The sequence below is a fragment of the Delphinapterus leucas genome, chromosome 1, assembly GCF_059928025.1.
Source record: "Delphinapterus leucas isolate spDelLeu-1000000601 "Yukka" chromosome 1, BTC_Dleu_Yukka2, whole genome shotgun sequence".
Classification (NCBI taxonomy): domain Eukaryota; kingdom Metazoa; phylum Chordata; class Mammalia; order Artiodactyla; family Monodontidae; genus Delphinapterus; species Delphinapterus leucas.
This window is the reverse complement of record NC_143129.1, coordinates 79,075,256-79,100,985: the sequence shown is the minus strand read 5'-3', so window position 1 is coordinate 79,100,985 and position 25,730 is coordinate 79,075,256. Positions and strand designations below refer to the sequence as shown.

Genomic DNA, 25,730 nt, shown 5'->3' with positions numbered 1-25,730 from the left:
TGAACAGGCTCTACTTTGTTTTCAGTCACCAAGGTTTCAGTAGTCATGGCAACACTTACACCTCCAACAATGAGCCTAGGCCTAGGAGTTGATTGGTCACCTGGCCTGTTGCCCTGGAGACCTGAAGGGAATCCCGGTTCTCCAGCCTTCTATTAGTGACACAGGCAATTCTATGAGCAAGGACCACAGTCACATTTCAGGATTTCTTCTTTTGTGGTCCCAAGGAGTATCTGTATGGTTCTAGGTCCAGAGAGCATATCACATGCCTGTTTTATTAAAAGACAACTATAAAGGAATGAATCATATGCTTTATTCTTTAATTGTTCATTTTATTAAATAGTTTATATAAAGTCAGACCAATATATTGGTCTGACCATTCCTTCACACTACCCCACACATGAGGAGGGATGGGATTATGTCAGGTGTCAAAACATTCCCTTTTCACTTTATTCATGACAGTATGGAATGAAAGTAGAAGGCAGATCCTCGCACGCCAGGGAAGTTGTGTTAATGTTTCAACACATCCTGGTTTAAGTGGAGCACCAGGGTAAGCTGTTCCACATACCACTCATGGCCTCACCCAATCTCCCCACAAGTTCCTGTATACCTTTCCCACCAATGAACTCTTAGATGTCTCAAACCCAAATGGTTCCCATTCAACTGTGTTCGAAGGGACAGATACAGAAGACAAGACACCAAGTCTCATCATCCCAACTCTCACCCTTGGGATTATTTATAGTCTGGAAAAGGACAGATGAACCATGATTAAAACCAAGTGAGGGGGCTTCCCTGGTGGCGCAGTGGTTGAGAGTCCGCCTGCCGATGCAGGGGACACGGGTTCGTGCCCTGGTCTGGGAAGATCCCACATGCCGCGGAGCGGCTGGGCCCGTGAGCCATGGCCGCTGAGCCTGCGCATCCGGAGCCTGTGCTCCACGGCGGGAGAGGCCACAGCAGTGAGAGGCCCGCGTGCCACAAAAAAAAAAAAAAAACAACCAAGTGAGGATTTTTAAGGAAGCTTTAACAGAAATATTAAGAAAAACATCTGAATTCAACTCCAGAGAAAAGTGCTACCAAGGGAAAATAAAGTCTTAACTGATGTTCTGAAACTGGCCATAAGAGAGGGTGGGAGAATGATCTCTAGGGATGAACTCTAAGAGCTCTGAACTTAACCAGAGCTTCAGCTGATCCAGTCCAGGCTGCTGAGCCAGATTGACCTGAGGGCTGCCTGGCAAGCACACTGCAGTCTGTCTGGCTTCATCAACAGTGAGAGTTCTTCAGCTCCATCACAGAGTACTCTCCAGTGTGTTATAGTTGTCCTTAAAGCTCTTCAATTCGAGGAAGTGCTTGGCACGTTTACTCTTCTGACTGGAGGGGAGGTATGTCACCTGGATGGTTGTTGGGGAGACTTCAGGAGACTGGGTTAGGTCTTTGGCTGCTGACTGATGTTGTCGCTGAGAGCTCCCACTTCGGGCTTTGACCCTGAAGAAAACAAAGAGGGCAGGTCACGGACAGAATGAGGACTAATGGAAGAAAACAATTCAAGGCTTATCCATCCTATAAATGCAGCTGTAGCCACAAATGGTCTCTGTCCTACCTTATAAACTAGTTACTAAAATCTCATCTGGTAGCCTAGAAATAGCAGAGAAACCAATTTTCCCACTGAGTCCCTGCCTCTGACTCAACCTCTTCTTCATTTCACTGTGCTTAAAGAAAACTTTTAATTCTGCTGATCCACCTAATGTGTGCATGCCATTAATATACTCCCAGTCCCTTGAAACAACTGAATAACAAAAAATAATATTGAAGTTAACTACTGAGCACTTATTAGGACATTAAACCTGGTGCTTTACCAACATGTAATTTACTAACATCCCACTATTCCTATAGGGTGGTATCATCCCCTTTTGCAGGTTAGGAAACTGAGGGTCCATCCAGTAAGTTGCCTGAGGTCACAAAGCTAGTAAGAGACAGACAGCTGGGATTCAAACCTTAGTTTGTCAGATTTCAGAGCCTTTACTCTTCAATATACTCATTGAAACTTTCTAGAAACTAGAGATCAAAGAAACTAAATTTTTTTTAAATTGTGGTAAAATACACATAAAATTTACCATCTTAACCATTTTTAAATGTTTACAGTTCAGCAGTGTTAAGTACATTCACATTGTTGTGCAACCAACCTCCAGAATTCTTTTCATCTTGTAAAACAAACTCTCTGCCTATTAAACAACTCCCTATTCCCCCTTTCCTCCAGCCCCTGGCAACCACCACTCTACTTTCTGTCTCTATGAATATGATTACTCCAGATACCTCACATAAGTGGAATCATACACTATCTGTCTTTCAAAGAAACTGAATTTTGAACAGGCCTCCTGCCTGAATTCTAGACCAAATGGTCTTTTCCATCCTTTCCACATGTTCATTTTTATTAGTTTTCTAAGTAGTTTTTACTAGAATCTTTTGTCTTTAGAACAAGGTAGTCTATTTTTAAGAACAGAGAGAAGACAGGACAGACATACCCCTTATCTTCTGAGAAAGAGCCATAATCAACACAGCAGAAAACAGATGTACTCTTTTCATGGCTGGTGACTAACTTTTTATTCTAGACTGGCTTTCCCTCTTTACTCTTTCAGTTACACGTATGCATAAACAACATAATGAAGGTTTGTTAGTACGTATTTAAAATGTTCCCAGTGAGGGCCTTCCCTGGTGGTGCAGTGACTGAGAATCCGCCTGCCAATGCAGAGGACACGAGCTTGATCCCTGGTCTGAGAAGATCCCTCATGCCGTGGAGCAACTAAGCCAGTGCGCCACAACTACTGAGCTTGCAGTCCAGAGCCTGAGAGCCACAACTACTGAAGCCCACATGCTCTAGGGCCCGTGCTCCGCAACAAGAGAAGACACTGCAATGAGAAGCCCGTGCACTGCAACGAAGACCCAACACAGCCAAAAAAGATAATAAATAAATAAATAAAATACATAACATAAAAAAGAAGAATTGTGACGTGGCCATAACATAAATGGAAAAAAAAAAAGTTCCCAGAGAAAAATCATGATGTCTCTTCTATAACACAAGCCCTCAGCAACTGATTCTTTAGTGACACCTTTTGTTTCAGATAGGGTTACTAATACTTTAAGTGGTAATAAAAATGGTTGGCATTTAATTCTTTTATCGAACCAAGGCACAAAAGGATGACACTGGGGCCCTGAAGAGAAGGCATCTTTGTGTGCTGAAAAACTTTATTTTATTCCCTTTATTGGTGTAATAGGTTATACCAATTCTGACATTTTACTGAGTTGGACAAAAAACAAAAACAAGAGAAAAAGAGATGTACAATAGTAGGAGAAACTTCTCTTATTAGCTTGTAGAGCAGCGTCTGCTTTCCAATGCGAGCAAGAAGCTGCTCTAACAGTCTAGGGCTTGACAACTCTTATGTTATCATAGATTTTGTTCACAGTGCTTTTGAAGGTCATCTCACTGTGGGAACAGTCCAGCACTACCTGTATTCTCTAACCAGCTCCCTTTGACATGTTCCCCTCCAAACTCACACTGTGGCCAGCTCACTCAGGGCCTCCTGATAGCGCAGGTACTCACTCTGGCCAAAGACCTGAAGAAAGAGGAAGGAAGAATGAGGATCTCTCAGTCTGGGGCATCCCTTTAGTTCCCTGAAGGAAAAAGTGGCCATCTGGCTTACCCCTGTCCCATAGCGGGCTGTCTCATAGCCATCCAGCAGGGTATCAATGAGGGCCTTGCGCACACCCTTGAAAGGAGTACTAGTGTTTCGAAGATCTAGCAGATAGGAGCGGAAATTCTTGCCCATTAAGGAACGGGGATGCCGGCCTTCAGCATGAAATGGGATCTCTATGGAGATAATAGAACAATGATACCCCCTTTCCCATTTGTTTAGTCTTTCTAATTAATTTCCCAAACTTACAAATAGGTCCAATGAGTTAGTTGGGGGGAAATTCTAAGAGAATTCAGAAGACCAGAGATATAGAGCTATGTCTGAGTGGTCATATGGTGGTGGCAATACAACTGTTAAACTATACCAACGACACACAATAGTGTCATTTTCCTATTTACCCTATTTACACATAGTTTAAGATATTAACTATGTTTTGGTAGAGATAGAGCATTTTTGACAATGGTCATATGAAAAAAATTCAAGAGCATTTCTGCCAATGGTCACATAGAAAAGAATTCAAGAACCATCTAAGTAGGCTTGGTGAAAAAGCAGATGCTGCCTGTCTTTTGTGGGAAAACAAGCAAAGTATCACCATCTAGTTCATGAAACTAAAGGTCTAGAAAGAACAAAACAAATCCAGATTCTTTGGAGAAAAATAACTTACATACATCATTTTCCTTAGGCAAAATAGTAACCCAGTACTCTCAAAACTAGGAAATTCCTACCAGCCGGAGATGTGCAGAAAGGACAAATTCTAACACATAAAGTGGGTTCCTCCCTCTCTTCCCCAGGTGAGCTTTCAGGATCCGGAACGGCTGCTGAGCAGCCCTTACCAGAGGCACGGATGGCATCCAGAGCTTTCATCCTGTATAGATAGTTGTAGCAATCTGTTAAGAAAGAGACTGGTCTCAGGTATAACCCTCAAAAGATTCTCCAAACTCCAGGAAGCTTAAAGAGCCTCCCACATCTGACATATACCCAGTAACAAGGACCCACAGCTGCTGAGTCTGCCAGCAGCTATGTTTATAACTCTGAGAGCAAAGGAATTCTGAGTTTGTGAGACTCCTCACTGAAGTGTCCTCCGAAAGTATGCCACATACTTTGATTTCCCTGGGTTTCCAGCTGTAGCAGTCTTGCGTCATCATCTGCAAGGAGCTGAGGCTCGTATTTGATATCCTGAACCCTGGAGAGTCGGATATCAATCTCCTCTTTTAAGTCCTGTTCGTGTGGAGAAAAGAATACACAGTCACTTAGCCTGTACTTTGCTTCCCATCAGTCTGGAAATGGGGCAGAGCAGGCGAACAACTAAGACAACAGAAGCAGAGAAAATGCTCACTTGGCTAATGAAATTGCCAGGTAAGACTCAAGAATTTAATAAAGAATGGGGTTGGGTTCGCTAAGAACCTCTCCAAACTGCCTATCTCTAAGCTAGATCTTTTAACCTGCCAGAATTCCTTCAAGCTCTACACCATTAACATTATTTCTGATTTTCAACTGAAATTTTGGGGGGCGCTGAGTGGCACGCGGGATCTTAGTTCCCCCAGCAGAGATCAAACCCGCACCCGCTGCAGTGGAAGCGCAGTCTCAACCACTGGACTACCAGGGAAGTTCCCTTGACAGGATTTAGAAGAATCTTGGTTAGGTGTCATAAAGAATTTCCTGAGCTGGGAAAAAATGGACATCAACTGGAGGTCATAATCTACTCTAAAAACCTATAAGATCTGTATGTGGTTTAGAAGTTTGGGAACTATGCCTACCTGGTGGACCACAGGATTTCTAGAGGCTTTCTTCTAGAGCACATTTAATTTTTTAAGTAGGTAATTCAAAAAGATACGAAAGGTGTCACCCCCACTTACCCAGAAGCAAACACTGTTAACAGTTTCATATTCATCTATCTTAAGAGGGTTGCCAGAGTCGCAGCAAGTATTTTCTTGTGACATTTAGGAACTTCTATTGTGAAATATGTCATTCATAGAATACATTTGACATATATACACACCTTAATTACAAAATTCATTAAGATGCACACCTGTATGCACTATCCAATTTATGAACTGGAATATGACCAACGACTTGGAAGCCTTGTGTGTCCACCCGATTGAATGCAACCTCCAACCTTAACTTCTCAAGTTGTATTTTTCTTTGCTGTTTTATCACATCACCCTGAGGAAGATGTTTAGCTTTGCCTGGTTTTTAACTTCATACAAATGGAAAATATATACATATGTATTTTTTGGAAAAATACTTTTTGAATTGCTCTGCAACCTATCTTTTAAAATTTTAAATAAACTTTACTGAGGTTTAATTTACACGCAATAAAATACATCCATTTTAAGTGTGTAGTCTGACAATTTTTGACAAATGAATACATCCATTCAACCACTATCCCAATCAAGATACAGAGCACTGGACTTCCCCGGTGGTGCAGTGGTTGAGAATCCGCCTGCCAATGCAGGGGACATGGGTTCGAGCCCTGGTCCGGGAAGATCCCACATGCCACGGAGCAACTAAGCCCGTGTACCACAACTACTGAGCCTGTGCTTTAGAGCCCGCGAGCCACAACTACTGAGCCCACGTGCCACAACTACTGAAGCCCACGTGCCTAGAGCCCGTGCTTGCAACAAGAGAAGCCACTGCAATGAGAAGCCCACACATCGCAACGAAGACCCAATGCAGCCAAAAATAAATAAATTTATTTAAAAAAAATAAAAAAAGATACAGAACACTTTCATCACCCCAAAACGTTCTTCATCCCCCTTTGCAGGCAACCTCCCGCTTCATGCCCCAGGGAACACTGATGTGCTTTCTATCAATATAGTTCCTCCTGTTCTAGAATTCCATACAAATGGAATGGAATCATACAGTACGTATTCTTTTGTGAGTGGCTTCCTGGCACTTTTTCACCTGGCATATTTTTGAGATTCATTCATGTCTGTGATTTACTTTTTCCATTCAAAAGTATTTTGGAGATTCACTTGTGTTCATATACTTATCTTCAGTTTATTTTCATTCCTTATAGTATTCCAGAATACTATTACATTATTATATATCCATTCTCAAATGGACATTTAGAGTAACAGCTTTAAAAATATATATATTAGAAACAATGCTGTGAGTATTCTTGTACGTGTTTTCTGGTACACATGAACAAAAATTAATTTCTCTATGGTAGGAGTGGAATTGCTGGGCTATGGATTAGGTACATTTGCAACCTTACTAGACAATACCCCAATATTTTCCAAAGCACTTTTACTAGTCTGTACTTCCACCAGCAATGGATGAGAATTTAGCCAGAACTTTTTAGAGCAAAAGGAACCTTGATCTCATCTAGTCTGAGGTTGGGGGGTCCTAAATAGTCAAAGGTTTGATTGGCTCATGACATACTGGAAACTAACCCTATATCCTTCTTATGGGAGGCAGCTGGCATTTGGAGAACTGGGAGAATGTGGAAGCACTGTTGAGGTTTCAGGCCACAACATCATCTTTGAGGCTTTCATGAAATATATCAGCAAAGAACAATGAGGGGAGGGTTACAGTACTAGTTAATGAAATGACATTGCTCTAGGAGTTGACAGAATTGTGTCCGAGCTCTAGCCCTCCCACTAACCTGCTTTTCACTCAACAATGAATTATTACTATGTGTAGACCCTGGCTCTACAGCAGTGAACATAACTGGCATGGTGTATACATTCTTACAGCTTAGAGAAGAGAGAGGCATTAAACAAATAAACATAAAAGAATATTTGTAGTAAAATGCTATCTGAAAACAAAGAAGATCTACTTTATAATGGGTCATAAGCATTCCTCTTTGTAGCAAATAGTATTTGAGGTAAGTTCTAAAGATCAAATGAGCTAGCCAAGTGAAAACCAGAGGTAGATCATTCTAGGCCACAGTGACAGCACACATAAAGAAATTCAACCAGTGTAGCTGGATCCCAGTGATCAGGGAAGAGCCATACAAAAGGAGGTTGGTAAGGACAGCAGGCAACCTTAACCCAGAAGTGTAAGGCGGAAGAAGCAGGATGGGGGTGGCAGTTGGGGGTATTAAGAGTTCTGTGGGGCATTAGGACACGTTAGGTTTGAGATGCCTATCACACATCTAATTGGAAATGTTAGGTAGGCAACTGGATACACAAGGATGGAACTCAGGAAGGAGGAATGGGATAGAAATAAAATTTCAACAGTAGATATTTAAAGCCAAGGTGAGGAAAGCAATTACCTAAGGAGAAAGTACAGACAGAGGCTGCTTCGTTATTCACTTCCTGTATGTCCTCCAGTAAGCTGCTTCCTTTCCTTAGATTTCAGTTGGTAACATGAATGATAGACCTAGATGATTTATGGGGCCCTTATAAATCTAAAGTTTTGCAATGGCAACCCTTCTCACTGATCTGGGGCTAATTCTAACTACTCTAACCCCATCCTAAATCATAAAAAAAAAAAAAAAAACCCAAAACATTAAACACTGGGTAGTTTAAATTGAACTGGGAAACATCATACCATAAAGAGTTGGGAATTTTCATCCAAGTCCTTCATTCTGCAGATGCAGAAACTGAAGTCCCTGGATAAGCTACTTGCTGTGCCACGGCAGTGAGCAGGTAAGCCAAGATCCAAGATGACCTTTATTGCTCAATATACTAACATACAATATACTAATATACACATGGGTAGCTGGACAAGGAAACACGGGAATTAAGTCATTTCTAAAGGCAAAGGAAATCTCATTCTGGGCCCTAATGGATCTGGAAAACCGGGCCTATCTCATGACTTAAGGACCTACCTTGGGGGCATTGTGTCCCACAGGGACATGAGGTCCCCTTCGGGATTTCATTGCAAAGCGCATGATTTGCCTCTTCACAAAAATAAATAGCAGTACAAACACCTGTCCAAAAGATATCAGAAGTAAATAACCTTGAATTAAAAAGTTAGACAAAAAAAAAGGCATGCCTTCATTTCAAATCCCTCAATTCGGCCTCTCACGAATGCTTCGGGGTATAAGCTGGGACAAAGCAAGGCCGTCAGCGATGGCGTGGACATAGATAAGCCTGTAGCGTAGAGGCTTGGGGGTCTTTATCCTAGGGTTTAGGGGGAGGGTTCTCGGCCAGGGGCGGGGCGGTCGGTGACTTATGCTCCCAGGTACTCCTGGGATAGGAGTCAAAGCCCAGAAAAAGCGCAGGTGAGTGGGTGGAGAATGAGGACCGGGAACTGCTCAAGAGGAGGGTCTCTACTGGGTCAGAGGCGACAGCAGGAAATGGGGTGGGGGAATCTCCTCACCAGGCTCCCGTAGGCCATCACCAGCACGACATTCACGCCGGACAGCCAGTTACTGCCGGACGCCATGGCCTCCCCACCCCGTGCAGAACCGCTCCGGTTTACCCCGCTGCCCTGCCTCGTCAGCCCGGGCTGCGCCGAGGCAACGGCGCTTGGGTTCCCTGAAGCGCCCCGGCCATTTCCTTACGGGGAAAGACCAAGGCTGACCGGGCCTGAAAACATGGCGGACGGGGGGGGGGTTAGGAAAGAAGAACGACGCCTTCCCGCTTCCCCCTAGCACGTGACTCAGGCACGCAATGACAACCGGGACCGACGAGTGCGGAGACGCGGAACTACGCCAGTAAGAGGAAACGGAGGCTATCCGCGCGTCACGTGGTGGAGGCGGGGCCGCCGCGGAGGAGGCGGGGCGGACGCGCGGAGCCGTAATGAGGTGTCTCGTGGCGAGGCGGCACGCGCACGCTTGCGTGCGCGTCCTTTTTCGCGTCACGTGCTGGGGGACGCAGGAAGGCAAGTGGGAGGGGGAAGGCGCGAGAGCGAGCGCAAGAGGGAAAAGGAGGGAGGGGGGTGGGGAGGAGGGAACCTTATATCACGTGACAGGGGCGGCGCGGCCCGGGGTGTCAGTGTGGAGGAGACTGAGGTAAAGTTGGGAGCGCAGCGGCGTTGGCGGCGGCGGCGGTGGCGGCGGCAGCGCGGCGGGGCCGGGTATTGTCCGCGGCCCCTTTAAATCCACGATCCCCCTTTTACCCTCCCTCCTTTCTCTCCTACCCCCGCCGTATCCCCCTCCCTCGGTAGGCCCCCCCGCACCGTGTGTTCCCCACTGTACACCCCGTCCTAGTCCTGCGAGCCCTGCCCCCTCCCCCCCCCCCCGAGTCGGCCGCTGGAGGTTTTGTTTATGGTTGGGTTCGCGGCCTAGTGGGCCGCGCCAGAGCCGGGGCCTCGATTTGGGAGCGTGGCCGGGGCGGGGCTTGGGGCAGCCGGAGGGGGGGGGCATGCGGCTAGAGCCTGAGAAGGGGGAGAGCGAGAAAGAGCGCGAGCGAGCTAGGCCTGGGCCCCGCCTGAGGTAGGGCCCTCTCTCTACCCTGGCCGGTGCCTGTGGAGAAGACGAGAGGGCCTCCTTCTTTTCCAACCCTCTGCGGGCCTCCTCTGATCCGGATCCGGCCTGGTTTGGGGGTGGCGGGGTGTGTGGGGGGGGAGGAAGGGCGATGGGGTGGAGCTGCCCCAAACTCCCCCATGTGGCCCTCAGTTTGGAGTGCGGAGGATTAATTTGTTCCGGGTGGGAGGTAAGGAGGCGATTGGCCCCGGGAGCTCCCGATGTGGCGCTGAGCGGGGTGAGCCTCCCATCCTCCACGCGTGGGCTTGCGTCCCCTCTCCGTTTCCAGCCTCTTTGTCAGCTCCTCTTATTACCTTTCCTTCTTGCTCACCGCTCCAGCTCTTGGAATATATTTTTTTGCTGCTGTCTTTAGCTTCCTGTCTTCCATACTGTAGTTTTGGGTACCCCAAACAATTAATGATGTTATTTGGGAAGCTGGGCCTGAAGGCCCCCATAGGGTATATTGCGCCTAAGGGACGTCATTAGAGCAGTGGGGTATGTGTTCCCTCTTCTTATAATGGGACAGGAATTCCAAATTTCTTCGACCCTTCACCTTGTGGACAGTCCTTAAATTGCTTTGCAAACTGATGTCACAAACAGGAGGCCGCTCCTTTTCCACCGTTCTTGAAATGTAGCCATCTCTGGTGTAGGATGTTGTGGAAAGAAAAACACCACAGTAACAGGCCTTTTTTTTGTTGTTATTGTTACCCCTTTTGCCTGTGATTGTTCCTGATTATTAGATGGAGAAATCCTTTTTGTGTTCTCCCCAACCACTTCCACCACCCATATTCTGCTTTGGGGATGGATGTCTGATGTGACTTGCTGGGATGTGATGAGGGTCAGTGACAACCTGAAATACAGGAGAAGTAAAACGTTTTGGCTGTGTATGGGTTGTTAAAACTGCTTTGAGATCCTACAACCATTGTCCTTAAAGATTTGACTATCCCAGTGATTATTTCCGTCGTGAATGGGAAGTCGGGAAGTGTTGCTGGCATGTAAACTAATGATGAAAGGCCTTAAAATGTACTGTTTGGATTTTGATTTAAAGCCCCTTGTTGCCATATGTGTCCTAACTGGGAAGTACTCTTTTTTAAATTAGATTCAAGTTGATGGGGAATGGGATGCAGGGATCATTTCCACAGAGCATCTGGGGGAATTAGTTGCTCTGTTAGAAGTAGCAAGCCTTACCCACCCCCCTTCCAGCTTCATAGTTTCTGAATTGTTTCTCAAATTAGATTGTAAGCTCCCTGAGGGCAGCAACCAAGTCATATTGCTTTTGTATTTTCTAAAGTATTGGACACATAGTAGATACTCAATAAATACTTGTTATTTATTTTTTTCTGTAAAATTTCTCTGGCTATTTTTTTAAGTAGCTGGTTTTCAGAAAACAGTCAAGGGCACTCTTGTATTGAAATCTGTATTTGTTCCTGCACTATTCCCTTGGTCTCCAATACTTGTCACCTACTTCCCTTAAATATTTTTATGTTTTAAGAAAGAGTACTTAACAAGATTCCTCATCTCCACTGTGATAACTCTGGGTATGTGTCTCTGCTTGCTACTAAAAGGCTACTAATTCTGTGCCCTCCAGTGATCCATCCCACATCACTTACTTTTGATCTTTTGGTCAGTGTTGTTACTACCTAGGTGGTAAAATTGTCTTAGTCACACATTTCAAAGCATTTGTAAGAGAGAAGTGGAAGCTAATAGCAAGAGTGATTAGGAGAATTTTTTTTTTCCCCTTTCCTGAGTAATTGTGTGGCTTTCAAAATGACTTTTTAATGTATTTACATTGATTGGTACTGTACATGCAGTTGTCCATACAGGTAGTCCTGAAATTCATATCCACAGTGTAACGCATGCTCACAAATTGAAATCACATGATGAGTAGAAAGCAATCAATATTTGTAAGTTACAGGAGAGGCCACTCCCGTGTTAGAATGTTCATCTTAGAGTCAATTATAATAAAGCCTGATATTTTTTCTTTTTCTGTTTGATTTGAATCCAGGCGTACTTGGTTGAATAACACTTGTTTATTGTAAATTAAGTGTTGGAACTTGACAATAATGGCAGCCTGGGAAAGTGGACTACAGTGTATCAAATAATCCTGTACTACCTATACATATTTACAGGCCTTTTTGTGCACATTTGTGTAGGGAGAAGAGGTAATGGTTAAAAATTAGCCATGAACTTTCCTTAAAAATATTTCTTGGTGACAGGGAATGTAAAACTCAATTCTTAATGACTGCATCAAACAACAAAGACCTATGTAACATATTGACCCAACTGGCTGAAGAATTTATCCACAGGGAAGTTGGCTTTCTTTGTGACCCAAGAAACAGGTGAAATTCAGTCTCCTAATATTAATCCTTGCATATTTCTTTAGAAGCCCAGCCTACCTGTCCCTCAAATCCATCAATGTCTTCTGGGCAGCTTAGAATTACCCTATATGAAGTATCATTAATGAAAAAGAATTCAATATAGAGCAGAAAAGTATAAACTTGTCCTCTTTGGCAGGGAGTAAAACTGCAGTGTAACCTTATTTTGAGCACTCCATCATATGATGAATGTTTTCTTTGTTTACTAAATGAAACAGCTGAGATTGCATTATAAAACAAAGTATCAATGAAGGCAACTTAAATTCAGTAGAATCTTTGCTTGTTAGAAGTGTTACTAACAAAACTGATCTGGCTTTGGGAAGGGCCTGTGTGTTCCATGTCTCTAAAGACTCAACAAAGTCATCTTGCTGGCAATAATGTCTCAAGTTTAAAATGACTTCCCAGAAGCACTTTCTTCCAAATAAAACTCTGTGCTAGATGCTTTTGGTTTGGGACAAATTTGGGATTCTCTATATATTAAGGTGAGTGGTGGAGGGGAATTGCAATTCTGGTTTCTTGGAACTGTGAACTTAGGAAACCAACAGAAGCAGCCACAGAAGCAGCCACAAAAACAGCGTGTTAGAATTATTATCCAAGGAACTGAGATTCTGGGCAAAGTCACTGGGGCTGATACGTGCCTTGCTGAAAGGTGTGGGAGCCCCCACACCATACTGAGAGATAGAAACTTGAGGGAGGAAGAAAGAGGCTAGGCTTGAGCTTGTCCTTTCTCAAATGATGGAGGACACATGCAACTTACGTTTAAAAGGTTGTAAGGCAGGTAAAGCTGTTTTCAAAGGTAGGTTGAGTACAGCATTTTAAATTGTTTTTATTTGGAGTATAGACTAATCCCCTTCCTGGAAGGCTTTTGTTTCCAGGCTTTGCTGATTATCTTTCCTTCTGTCAAAGGGACGTTGGGTATTTTCGCCTATTGGAAGACTTGATTATTAACATTGTTTTGCTTACTATCAAGATAGCAAAACTTCACAAAGGCTGCCTATAGGGGACTGTAACCAAATCGTGCTCATAACTTTAAAACAAACCATCACAACACATGTTTTATATATTTCTTGTTTTACAAAAATGGATAAATAGTCATAGTTCTCTAAGGAATTTATCATACTGGAAATCTGTCTTAAGAACAGGTGAATGTTGGTTTGTCTCTTTAAAGAAGTGGAAGTGGTGAAGGTGCTGATGAAAGAGAGGTTGAAAACATTTTGCCCACATTTAACATCTAAACTTTTCTTTTTTTCTTAAATCTTTCAGTATTCTACCTTGTAAATACTGTTATTTGTATATACTGTAAATGATGACGTCGGTGGGCACTAACCGAGCCCGGGGAAACTGGGAACCACCTCAAAACCAAAATCAGACACAGCACAAGCAGCGGCCCCAGGTAAAGAACCCAAGGGATATGGATCCATGGGGTAGCCTTGCTGGTTGATACTGGTTTCCATCTAGTGCAGCATCATTCTGTGCTTTGGATTATTAGTTTGGGTTCATTATTCTTATTTTCTAATCCATGCCTCTTTTCACTTGGGGCCTGATAACTGTTAATGACATGCTGCGATGCAGTGGGCTTAATTTACTGCATTATGAGGCTTGGAAAGAATGGGTCCTGTGCTTTGTATCTCTAAGATAGCATTTTCCTTCATTCATCTGGGTTGTTTTAGCAATACATTTCTTATTTCCTCGACCTTGCACTTTGATATCCCTCTAGCCAATCTTTGTCTTGCCACCTTCTTCCTTTCCTTTGCTCTTCTTTTCCCTAACTTGTCTTTTGTTTTCCTCTCTGGTCTCATTGAGGCCTAATCTGATTTTTCCTTTCCCATGAGGAGTCAGCATCTTTACTATGTTCCTTCAAGATTAACAGATGAGACACCCTAGAGTATTGCTCAGTTTTAAAGAGTAAATTAACCTTCTTGGCACCTGGGTGCTGAGGTTTATGAGTTCTCTCTTTTTTTTCTTTTTAAGTTGGATTTAGATATGATCTTTTTTTTTTTTTAATAACTAGTCTGGTATTTGTTGGCACCTAATATGAATGAATTAATTTGTATTTGGTTATGGTCAGTTAAATTGAATATGTAAGACTAGAACTTTCCTCTTATTCATTTTTCTTTCACTTCTTTTTCCAGGTGAATTTCTAGCAGAATTTTAGTACTTAATCTCATTTGGGGCTAAAATTTCTGACATCTTATAAACATACACTGGATACTTGGAAGATATGCCGAGTGTATCCTCAGACTAAACGTTAATGATATTCTCATCCCTAAGGAATAAAAGGGTGGCATTGGTCATTGCAGAATCAGGAACAGGGTTTACACATGACTTTGCAAATAAATGAAATTGAATTAAGGCACAGACGTTTCAAAGTGGTGCTGTGACCCCAAAGTGAAAGTCTCTTTAACTGTGAACATAGGTGAAAAAGCTCCCTGCTTTTTTAGAGATTGTAGCTTGAAATAGTCACAGCTTCTCTCTTTGTTGTCATGGTGGTAGTGTTTTATTAGTTGGTCATTTGTAACAAGGAGAAGGAAATTGGGGTGGGAGATGATGAATATTGACTATATAGGTCCCTCTTATTCTCTAAAGTGTTGTCTCTTGATCACGCTTTCTTAGGCCACTGCGGAACAAATTCGACTTGCACAGATGATTTCGGACCATAATGATGCTGACTTTGAGGAAAAGGTGAAACAAGTGAGTGTATCGCTAATTTGCCATAAGGTGTGGAAAAAGACATCAAGATCAAAGCACAGTTAAATAGAATTGATGCCTACCAGGATATTTTCCACTATAGTATTAAACGAATTATGAGTGCTTTTATTGTCTGATTGTACCCCTTTGGACAGATACCTTGTTCAAAGAGGTTTTACCTTAATTTTAACCTCTTCTTTATTGAATGACTTTGTTGATACCATTGTATAGCAGCTTCAAATAGTTGTGGCATCTAGGAAATGTGGCAAGTCATGGTATACTGGATCCTGTATGCTTCTGCATTTGATTCTCTATTAGATGCTGTGTTATTCAACTGCTTTATAAATACTTTTGCCCCATCCCTAATCATAGGTTGTTAATATTTTGCTTTTGGAACTAGAGTACCAAAATTCTGCATGTTTTACTTTTTTAAGCCTGCTTCTTTCAAACTCAGCTGTGTCTTCTCCCTTTTTTTCACCTAGTTTTCTTTTGTGGGGAGTGCAGGCTTGTTCATGATGGTTGCTGATCTTTCTCTTTCAGTTGATTGATATCACAGGCAAGAACCAGGATGAATGTGTCATTGCTTTGCATGACTGCAACGGAGATGTCAACAGAGCCATCAATGTACTGCTGGAAGGAAACCCAGATACGGTAGAGTGCTAATAAAGTGTTCTAGAAAGTGGGTCCCTCATTGAGAGGCTAGTAAATTCCAGAAATAGCAAGTGGGGTAACTCACCTTAAAGCACAGTATCTTATTCTCCAAATAAAGCAAGCAACTGTCTTGGAGATTATTTACTGCAGGTTGCAAATACTTAAAATTTATGTACAATAAATAGGAGAAAACAGATAAAATCAGTTTCTTCTAGTTGGCCTGGAAATAAATTATTCATTCTAGGCTAGTGACTGTTTTCAAGATTTGGTTAGTCTGAGTTAGAGGTGCTATTTAATAGCCTTAGTTACTAATCATGGAAGATTTCTGCTCACATGTTTTATTGCTATTGAACAAAGCCACAGACTACTGGATTCTGATTTCAGAACACTCCCACCAATATCAGCTTTACATTTCACAATACCTTTTCATCATGTGAACTTACTTCTGTTGAATTAGCAGAGAAACAAACTTTAGAGCCTGTTGACCATCCCTGGAGATGACAAGGGGATATTGGAGGAACTCTTGCCCTAGAATTTAGAGTTGCTTTCACCTCCTTTCCTTTCCATTTAATGAGAATCCTGTGTTTTGTTATTGTCTTATTACTGTTTCAAATTTTTAAGCCCCTTAAGAGCAGGGATTCTGCCTTACTAATTAATCTTTGGGATGTTCCTGCAGTGTTTAGTAGAGACCTTTATTATTATTTTTTTAATGAGGAGTGTATCATTTGAAGTCATTTTTATTTACTTGGTCTTACTCAGGGGATCTTTGGTTGAAATTGATAACCAGATTTCATCCTTAGAGAGCTTAACTTACTGATGTTACAGTGTCACTTTAGCTGAATGTTGGAGGTTTGTCAGTTTCCTCGAAGCAATGGGAAATAATAGTGAAAAACTATTTTTAATCATTGAATTTAAATTCGTACCTTTTTCTCTTCAAAAGTGTGGTCCTAGATTAGATTTTATATTATGGGTCTTGTTTGAAAATTACTGCCTGGATAATCAGAAAGCAGTTCTGGTTCATCTTGCGTTTACTCCAGAGTAATTGCCTCTGTATTTTCGAGGGAGTGGAGGTAGAGGTGGATCTACTTACACTTTTAAAAAGTGTGAATTTTTGGGGGACTTCCGTGGCGGTCCAGTGGTTAAGACTCCAAGCTCCCAGTGCAGCGGGCACGGGTTCAATCCCTGGTTGAGTAACTAAGGTCCTGCATGCTGCATGGCACAGCCAAAAAAAAAAAAAGTGAATTTTTTTTTTTTTTTTTTGCACAAGTCATATCTTGTTTCACCTTCTAGCATCTCCTGCCTAGTGCTACAAGTCTGACCTTTCACAGTATCAAAAAAGAAAAACAGGTAGAGAATGTAGGTTTATGCCACAAATAAATAAGCTACTAGTGAAACCAATGGGAATCAATGTTGGATGTATTTGGTTGGATGAGATCGTATTAGAAAACTGGCAGTGCCTCGGGAAGATTATAGTAATTCTTTTTACTTACAGAACCCATCAGGTGCCAGCAGCTGATGTATAACCATAGAGAAGAAAAAGGTGACAGGTTTCTGAAACCTATCAGGTTTTGAGACAGAGTAGCAAAAACTCGAAGAACTGTGTCGAGTCTGGTTTCCAGTGTTGCTGATGTAGATTTAGCTACAAGGTTACTATAATTTATGAATTGAAGCTACTGTGAGCAAAAATTGACCTACCAGCTATAATGTGGAATCTGGGTGGGTTGAAAGAGTAGGCAACAAGGAGCTGCCGAGTGCTAGGCAGATACTTAATTTTTAGTAAACTATTTCTTGTGGACTTTTTAGAATATGTAGGTATGCTTTTAGTATAGTTTTAAATTTACTGTTTTTGAACTTAAAAATGTTTAAATTGTGGTAAAATATACTTAACAAAATAGACCAGTTTATCCATTTTAAGTATACAATTCATTGGCATTAAGGACATTCACAGTGTTGGACAACCATTACCACTATCCATTTCCAGAACTTACTCATTTCCTAATTAGAAACTGTATCCATTAAACAGTTAACTCTCCGTTTCCCAACTCCCAGGTTGGGGTAACACCTATTTTCACTACCTCGTGTAAGGTTCTGCCTGTTCTTGGTACCTCATGTGAGTGGAATCAAATAATATTTGTCTTTTTGTGTCTTCGTTTAGCAGAATGTTTTCAAGGTTTATCTATATTGTGGCTTGTGTCAGAATTTCACTCCTTCTTAAGGCTGAATAATATTCCGTTGTATGTTTGTAGCACATCTCGTTTATCCACTCATCCACTGGTGGACACTTGGGATTATTTGGAAATAAGTTGTTGTAGATATCATAGTACTTTATTTCCTAAATTCTTTGGCATGTTTCCCTTAAAGGTTACTCTTTTATATGACCACAATATTATTATCAACCCTGACAAAATTAATAGTAGTTTCATATTACTATTCCATATTTTCAAAGTTATTGGATATTAGATACCTGTTGCTGAGCAGCAGGGCCATTGTAGTTTGGGTTAGATGGTATCTAGGATAGTAAAGCTCTGATAGTCTTGGTGATTGAACTGGAACTTTTATTTGTACATATTTTCTGCAAAAATTTGTAAATCAATGTATTTGTGTGTTTAAAACTTTAAATTTATAGGGAATTCGCTGGTAGTTAGGACCCCACGCTTTCACTACTGAAAACCTGTGTTCAATCCCTGGTAAGGGGACTAAGATCCTGCAAGCCACACAGCGAGGCCAAAAAAAACCTTCAAATTTATAAAACTCATTTTCCTAAGGAATGAGTTTTTGCAAGACTGTTTAGCTCATTTTCCTTGCTGTAAATATTCCCTCCTGCAATCTGGAATGAACTGCTTTGAGGAAGGTTGAATCGTATTGTAGCAATTCAGGATGTATAGGGGAGAACACAGTGAATAAAACCAGGAATGGAAGGCTTCCTATAGTCAGCATGTCTCAAGGCCAGGGCTGTGCTTTCCTGACTGCTATTTGGTCTTCTTTTAAATAAAGGAAATCGGTGTGTGTGAAGGGGGGTGGGTTGGGGAGTAGGTATAGTTGTTTTCCTCCTAAATTCTAGGTTGCTGAATTAGAGAATATACTCAAGAGTCAAATGCTATTCGTTCATTCTGAATTCAGAGTTAACTGTTACAAACTTTCAGTTTTCTTTTCTGCTTTATTTGACATGGATAAGGCTATAAAAAACTGGGAGTCACTGAATCCAAAGGGAATTAGTTTTTTCAGCCCAGGAAACACACTTGACAGAAAGGTCCAGTAAGTAACTAGGTCCTTTGACTACCACGCCGAGTGACTGAACTGGATAGAGATCTCGGTAACCCTTTTGGAAGTGATCCTTGCAATCCATTTGCTTATAAGCACCTCTTCTACAAAAAGGGCTTCAATTTTGCAGTGATAGGTGTAGAATTTGTTTTGAGGTTCTGTCTATACTCTCCACTTAAACAGAAATAAACTAATAGAAGTTATCTTAGATGTGGATGCTGAGAGGAGAATGGTTAACAGTTGTCCCAGCTTTTATCTCTGGTTTCCTGGTAGCAACCTATATTGATTAGACATGAATGCTCTGCTCTTCTTTAGCATTCCTGGGAGATGGTTGGGAAGAAGAAAGGAGTCTCAGGACAGAAGGACGGTGGCCAAACGGAATCCAACGAGGAAGGCAAAGAAAATCGAGACCGGGACAGAGACTATAGTCGGCGACGTGGTGGGCCACCAAGACGGGGGAGAGGTGCCAGCCGCGGACGAGAGTGTATGCATGGGGCTTTAACAAAACCAGTTGTGGGTTAGTAATGTCTAGACTTGAGGGATGTCAGGGCTCTGCGAGGCTGGATCTAGTAACCATTATATCATCCTTTTGATTTTTCTTAAAATCATCTGTTCTGAGACCTTGGCATTTCTTGCATGTAGCCTTTTCTAGCAACAGCCACCAGTTGAGCATGAAGTTACCTTGTAGCCGTTTGTAAAATTGTTTGACTAGTAACCATTCCCTAGTAACCATCATGTTCCATCCTTCCAGCTCATTTTCTCTTCTTTGTTTTTGTCTCCCCACCACCATGTATACATACCATTTATGTACATACTTTCTATTCACTTTGCTCTGGCCATCTGTGGTGTTTTGTTTTGTTTTGTTTTGTTTTGTTTTTAAATTTCAGTTCGAGGTCAGGAAAATGGATTAGATGGCACCAAGAGTGGAGGGCCTTCTGGAAGAGGCACAGAAAGAGGCAGAAGAGGTCGTGGCCGAGGCAGAGGTGATCAGTTTGTTGGCGGGATGGATATTGGGGGCAAGCTACTCTTATTAGTTTAGTAGGGGTCTGCTTTATTTAAAACCAGACAAATTCACATGGACTCTGGATACCTTAATTGTTGAGGTGTCATGCAAATTCTAGAGACTACTGAGTGGGCAGTGGGAAGGAAGGTAGATGTCATTTCCTCTGCTCTTTATTGTTGTTATTATTGTATTTGCTTGAGGATCCAGCAGTTTGATCAGCAAAGGAACAACCTTGTCAGTAATAATTGTCCTGCTGTGTTATATTAACTGATGTGCTACAGAGTGAGAGAAGGAATATCTGATGATGTCAACCACTTACTTTCCAAAGCTGCCTCTGTTGGCAAGGTGATTTTATATCAACTTCTAAAATATTTCTTTCTCCCTCTTTTTCTCATTCTTTAGGTGGCTCTGGTAGGCGGGGAGGAAGGTTTTCTGCTCAAGGAATGGGGTAAGTTTCATTGATCCAGTGTTAAAGTCTTTAATTTTTCCTTAAGCATTACCATAATGTTTTAGCATGGTTAATATCCTGGTATCCTGAGGATAATAGGCAGCTATAACCAAAATGTGATCAGAAAGATTGCTGGACTATTTCATCAGGTGTGTATAGGCATAGGGCTTATTTTTGGAAGATAAGCATTTACCACCTGAATTATTTTATCTCATTTGAATACACCTACCTGCTATTTTCTCAAAATCTTCATGTGGATTTTATTGGTGTCCTAATCCAAAAGGGATAGTGGATATAAATTAAAATTATTAAAAAAAAAGATTATACCATGAAATTTTAGGTAAGCTGGTAAGTGAGCAAAAGTAGACAGCTTATAGGCTTATAGAATGGGGCCATGGTTGATCTGTACTAGGAAAGAGACAGTCAAGATTCCGATTGCCCTCCTTTTGAGTTAATTTTCACTGGTGCTGCTTAGAGCTCAGAGACTCTTTTAAGCTTTTTTTTTTTTTTTTTTTCCTCCCAGAACCTTTAACCCAGCTGATTATGCAGAGCCGGCCAATACTGATGATAACTATGGCAATAATAGCGGCAATACATGGAACAACACTGGCCACTTTGAACCAGATGATGGGACGAGTGAGTGACTTTTATTAGTTTCTTGTCTCTGGGAATCTAAGGAAATAATTTTTTTGAGGATATACTTAACAAAAAAGTGGAGTAGTTTTTGGCTGCTGAGTCAGAGAGAGGAAAGGGGTGACAACTGAATTACAGTGTACTCTCCTTCATTTACTTTGTGCCCATGGGCACATTATACATGCTGTTTCACCTGATCTTCATCACTATTTTATAAAATAGACATTATTTATCATCACTTTCCAGATGACAAGACTTAGACTGCAAGAGTGGTTATGAAATTTGCTAGTATTTGAACTCAGAATTTTTTGACTCTCAAATTTCATGCTCTTTCCATTATACCATTAGTTCCAATTGTATTTCCTAGTGTTTCTGTTTGGCTACTTAGCTTTGCCTTTTGAAAAGATACCCAGAATTAATCAATCCATTACTTGTAAAGATGAATAGGGCCCAGAATCAAAGCCCACTGTCAATTTATTTGTTTCTGCATACAGAGATAGGAGTATCTTTTTCCCTTAATTTTTGGGAAATCTCAGTTTATGGGCAAGAAGGAAATCTGGAGACTTTCTGCCTTTCTTTGTTGGATAGTCTTCTGGGTGTGGTAGAGTATTATGGGATTCGCTTTTTTTGTTAGCTGACTTTGATGCATATTTGAGTAATGTATATATGTTTGAGGATATGTTAGGCTTGTGGGATACACCAAGATGTGTTTGGGAGTAAGAGATAACTTTTACTACTTTAAATAAGAACAGCCTCTTGGTTCCAGAGTACTTTCTTATGAGACCAGCTACCTCTTTCTGGCCGAGCCAGCACATGGAAAGCCTGAGAATTTTTTCCTCTTACAAAGTGGGGGAAGGGTTAATAGTAGAGCATGAAATAGGCTCTTTGACTCCTTATCCATTTAAATTTGCCTTACCCCCTTTCAGAGATCAGTTACCTTAATCCTGCGTCTTTAGGAAGGTCTTTGGCACAAATCACTTCTCATCTACTGCCCACAATATGCTGTACCTCAGGTCTTGAATGTTACTTGCTTTTTGTTCATCAAGCTGTCTTATAAACTCATTTTTAATACAGATTTCTCATTGGTGGAGGCTAAAGTTGAGTTATTGGCAAGCTAGATATCTTTTTGAAGTCCCTTAACCATTTGGCTATGAAATATTCTTTTCTGTTTTAACTTATACTTTGGAGGCATTAGAACTGCTCTTCATTCATCTTTTGATGGCTTGTAGAGCATTGGTAACAGTCCGAATAACAGATATGTTTCTGAGCTGTAGTTCGTTCTTGGGTATTTGGCTTTTTATCATTGGCAGAAAAGATAATAGAAGTCAAGGGATTTGTTAGGCAAAATTAGAAAATTAGGCATGGAGTCCCAGTCCTAGATTGAAAGCCTTAGCTATTTTCAACAAGGATCTGGTTGGGAAAAGAGAGAGGGAAGGAAGAGGTGTGTGTTTATTTATACCGAGTAGGGAATAGCAGATTTGGGAGGCTAGACTCAGAAATTTTTGATTTGTGGCTGAATGAAAAATTATGTGAATTGCTTGTTAGTGTGAAAGTGTTGAGTATAGTTTCATGCATTCCCTTCAAGTTTCATGATTTGAACTTAGCTTCATGCATGATCTCTTTTTGTGTTTTCATGATAGCAAATTACAAATTCCCTTTTTAATTTAAAAAGAGACTCAAATCTACCCTTAAAATATCCACAGGTACAGTGGGAATTGTGTGTTGGGGGCAAACATTCTCATTCACAAGCAAAATTTCACTGGTTGTTTTTTCTTTTCTTTTCTTTTTTGTTTCAGGACTTGATTTCATTGGGGTTGAGGGGTCAAATTATCCCCGAAAATTTGAGACTGCTCCTGGTATGATACATCCAGGCGCCTAACTGCCCCGGATATTTAATAGATTTTTATGAACTGAAATATCTGTGGATATGTCATTTTTCTGTTTTCCTGCTTTTTATTTTTCTGCTTTTTTCTCTCATATTCTGTGCCTGTTTTTCCTCCTTAAAAAAATTAGTTTATTTAATGAATATTTAACATTTACATTGTCTGTGCTTTTTGCTGATGGAATGGAAGCCCTAATCTTTTGTTCAGAGCATTTGTACTCTTTCTGTGCCTTAACGCTTCCTCAGTGTAGTCCTTTGCCTTAGCCAAGACCATATGTCCTATATAGGAAGGTGTCAAGTAGCTGTCTACAGTCTTCCTTTCCATTCCAGATGCAGTCGCCAGAGTGCAGGGGAAAAAAAATTTCTTGCATTGAGAGATAGCCTCTCAGTAGTAAATGACTTCTTAGATCACTTCCAATTCTAGGATTGTGTGTATGTGTTAACCCAGATTTTGGATTCCAATTAGCCAGGGTGGGATGGTTGTCAATGGGGAGGAAAAATGCCATCACTAGAGAGGGATAGAAGAGTGTGGTTTGTAACTTGTTTAAACTGAGATTGGACTTTAGTTTGATTTGGAGAACATTGTCATTATTAAGTGGTTTGGAATTTCCCTGGCATAGTTTTAACATTGTCCTGGGAAAGGCATTGCACTGAACATATTTTTCTCTAGGAAATAGGAGTTTTCATTATTAAACGTTTAAGAGAATTTCAGACGGGTTTTGTAGGTGTTAGAATATTTCTCTTCAGTGACAGTGAAATCTGAATGCCACGCCTTCATTCTTTCATTCTTGTAAGAAGTTTCTCCATTTGGAGAGAACGTTTTAAGAATTATTAAATATATACTGTTATTCTAGAGAAGAAAATAAGGCGTTTTCTGGTCCTTGCTACACAGAGGTTCCTGTTTCTTAGTGTGGTTCTTTGGTTGAAGGGAAGAATTTTAGGTCTCATAGAAACTCACCTATATTCCTTAAAAAATGCCAGGTTCCTTTTCTGAGGATATGCGTATACGTGAAGCAAAACAAGGGGAATATGCAAGGTGGTTTGATTATTTACAGACCTCTCCTACAGAAACTGTGTCCCTCCATTGTCTGTGCCATGACTTTTACAGGTCAGATTTTGTGTTTTGTATAGTTAGGACCAGTACGGTAACTATTACACATATTTTATTTTTCAATCTCATCTCGTGTCTTCTGAAAAGAACAGATCCATTGGTGTTTCTTATAGTTAAATCAAAACGATCTATAAACTTCTGCTGAGTATGCATTTTTAAATTTAATTTTATTTTTGGCTGCGTTGGGTCTTCGTTGCTGCACGTGGGCTTTTCTCTGGTTGCAGAGAGCGGGGCCACTCTTCGTTGCGGCACACAGGCTTCTCATTGTGGTGGCTTCTCTTGTTGTGGAGCATGGGCTTTAGGCACGCGGGCTTCAGTAGTTGTGGCACACAGGCTCAGTAGTTGTGGCACATGGGCTCTAGAGCGCAGGCTCAGTAGTTGTGTCGCACAGGCTTAGTTGCTCCATGGCATGTGGGATCTTCCCGGATCAGGGATTGAACCCGCGTCCCCTGCATTGGCAGGCGGATTCTTAACCACTGTGCCACCAGGAAAGCCCTGAGTATGCATTTTCAAATTCAGTTCCCATAGCAGGTAGGTGTCAGTGCTCTCAGTTTGGATTTCAAGCCTTTCCTTCTTCACTGCCCTTTGACTATAATGTGGCAACCATTTGTGTTCCTCTGCCCCTGCTGCCATCTTTCTTCAGACTGCCTGCAGTATTGTCTTATACTAAATAAGTATAGCTTGCATGTTTCAGTTTAAATTGTCTGCTGCCATTTCACTGAACGGACTACTAAGTCAGAGGACTTGAAGGCCCTTAAGAGATTGCTTGGAGCATTGGGTCCATTGGAGTCTTGCTGTCTCTTGCATTTTCTCTCTCTTTCTTACTGTCTGGCTCTCTTTCCTATTACAGCTGTGTAACAAGAACTGAAAGTAGCTGTGAAATCATAATCTTATTAAAACCCTGGTTGTTCTGAGGTATCCCTTTCTAAAAAGTCTTTTCCTCCCTCTGAAGCCCAAGAATCCCTTCTGATTACTAAATTCTAGTTACACTTTTGGCTGCCAAAAGTTTAAAACGTCTGTATTTTCTGCCTGTGCTTTGTACTGGTACTTAAAATTACTTCATTGTTTTTCCTTTATTCCCAGGTGCATGGAGGACTGCAACAGAGGAATGGGGAACTGAAGATTGGAATGAAGATGTAGGTATTCCCAGGTCATTCCTCATTAGTACATTCTATCCCTAAGTGGTGTTTAGGGATAGAAAATGGGTATGTTTCTACCCCTCAAAATTCACCCTTAAGATTCTGACCCAAAACTTTTACATCCAAAATAGTGTTCTGAGCCAGAACATTTCACATATGTTATATGAAGGAGACTGGGCATGAACAGGACTCTGTGGAACCAGACTATGGAAAGGGCAAGTGCACTTGTGTAAGTCCAATATCTGATTGTCGGATTTATCCCAGGAAGAGATGGTGGTTGGGTAGGGCACTAGAAATGGAGTTAGGCAGGTAGTGCATTGAGTAACAGCTTCTGGTGGCACATGACTCTCCTTGGAGCAAATCAGTTATTTGGTTCACATTCAGGCATTGGTGTATGGTCCTGTAATTGGCTTAGAGGTGGGTACAGATGAGAGTTACAGTACCAAGTTCTTAAGTTTACAGTCTGGTTGACTCTGGGACCCTTTTTGTTTTTGTACT

The 25,730-nt window shown here is 41.5% G+C and overlaps 2 protein-coding genes across 30 annotated transcripts in view; one reads left to right on the top strand and one right to left on the bottom strand.

Moving 5' to 3' along the window:
- Positions 1-959: 959 nt before the first annotated feature.
- Positions 960-9,245, bottom strand: LTAP1 (lipid transport auxiliary protein 1). 3 transcript variants are annotated; one of them, XM_022559774.3, is made up of 7 exons: positions 8,955-9,241; positions 8,461-8,562; positions 4,784-4,901; positions 4,517-4,570; positions 3,693-3,859; positions 3,547-3,605; positions 960-1,479 (listed from the first exon to the last, which is right to left on the bottom strand). In XM_022559774.3, the coding sequence occupies exons 1-7, from the start codon at positions 9,018-9,020 to the stop codon at positions 1,284-1,286; spliced, it is 762 nt and encodes a 253-aa protein (XP_022415482.1). In that variant the 5' UTR covers positions 9,021-9,241; the 3' UTR covers positions 960-1,283. The 3 variants fall into 3 exon arrangements, with proteins under 3 accessions (XP_022415482.1, XP_022415484.1, XP_089771027.1); XM_022559776.3 differs by lacking the exon at positions 8,461-8,562 and having other exon boundaries at positions 8,955-9,245; XM_089914901.1 differs by lacking the exons at positions 8,461-8,562; positions 8,955-9,241 and adding an exon at positions 8,181-8,454.
- The window catches only part of UBAP2L (ubiquitin associated protein 2 like), a 42,682-nt gene continuing 26,155 nt past the window's right edge, over positions 9,204-25,730 (top strand). For 7 of the 27 annotated variants that reach the window (XM_089914765.1, XM_089914744.1, XM_089914735.1 and 4 more), the window contains exons 1-9: positions 10,170-12,380; positions 13,680-13,809; positions 15,030-15,107; positions 15,645-15,755; positions 19,332-19,500; positions 19,904-19,999; positions 20,422-20,467; positions 20,991-21,103; positions 25,177-25,229. In XM_089914765.1, coding sequence (XP_089770891.1) covers positions 13,720-13,809; positions 15,030-15,107; positions 15,645-15,755; positions 19,332-19,500; positions 19,904-19,999; positions 20,422-20,467; positions 20,991-21,103; positions 25,177-25,229 — 756 coding nt within the window. In that variant the 5' untranslated portion in view covers positions 10,170-12,380; positions 13,680-13,719. Of the gene's footprint in view, positions 9,292-9,521; positions 9,589-10,168; positions 12,381-13,679; positions 13,810-15,029; positions 15,108-15,644; positions 15,756-19,331; positions 19,534-19,903; positions 20,000-20,421; positions 20,468-20,990; positions 21,104-22,896; positions 22,957-25,176; positions 25,230-25,730 lie in introns of those variants that run through there. The other 20 variants (XR_016393783.1, XM_089914717.1, XM_089914690.1 and 17 more) reach the window with 11 other exon arrangements.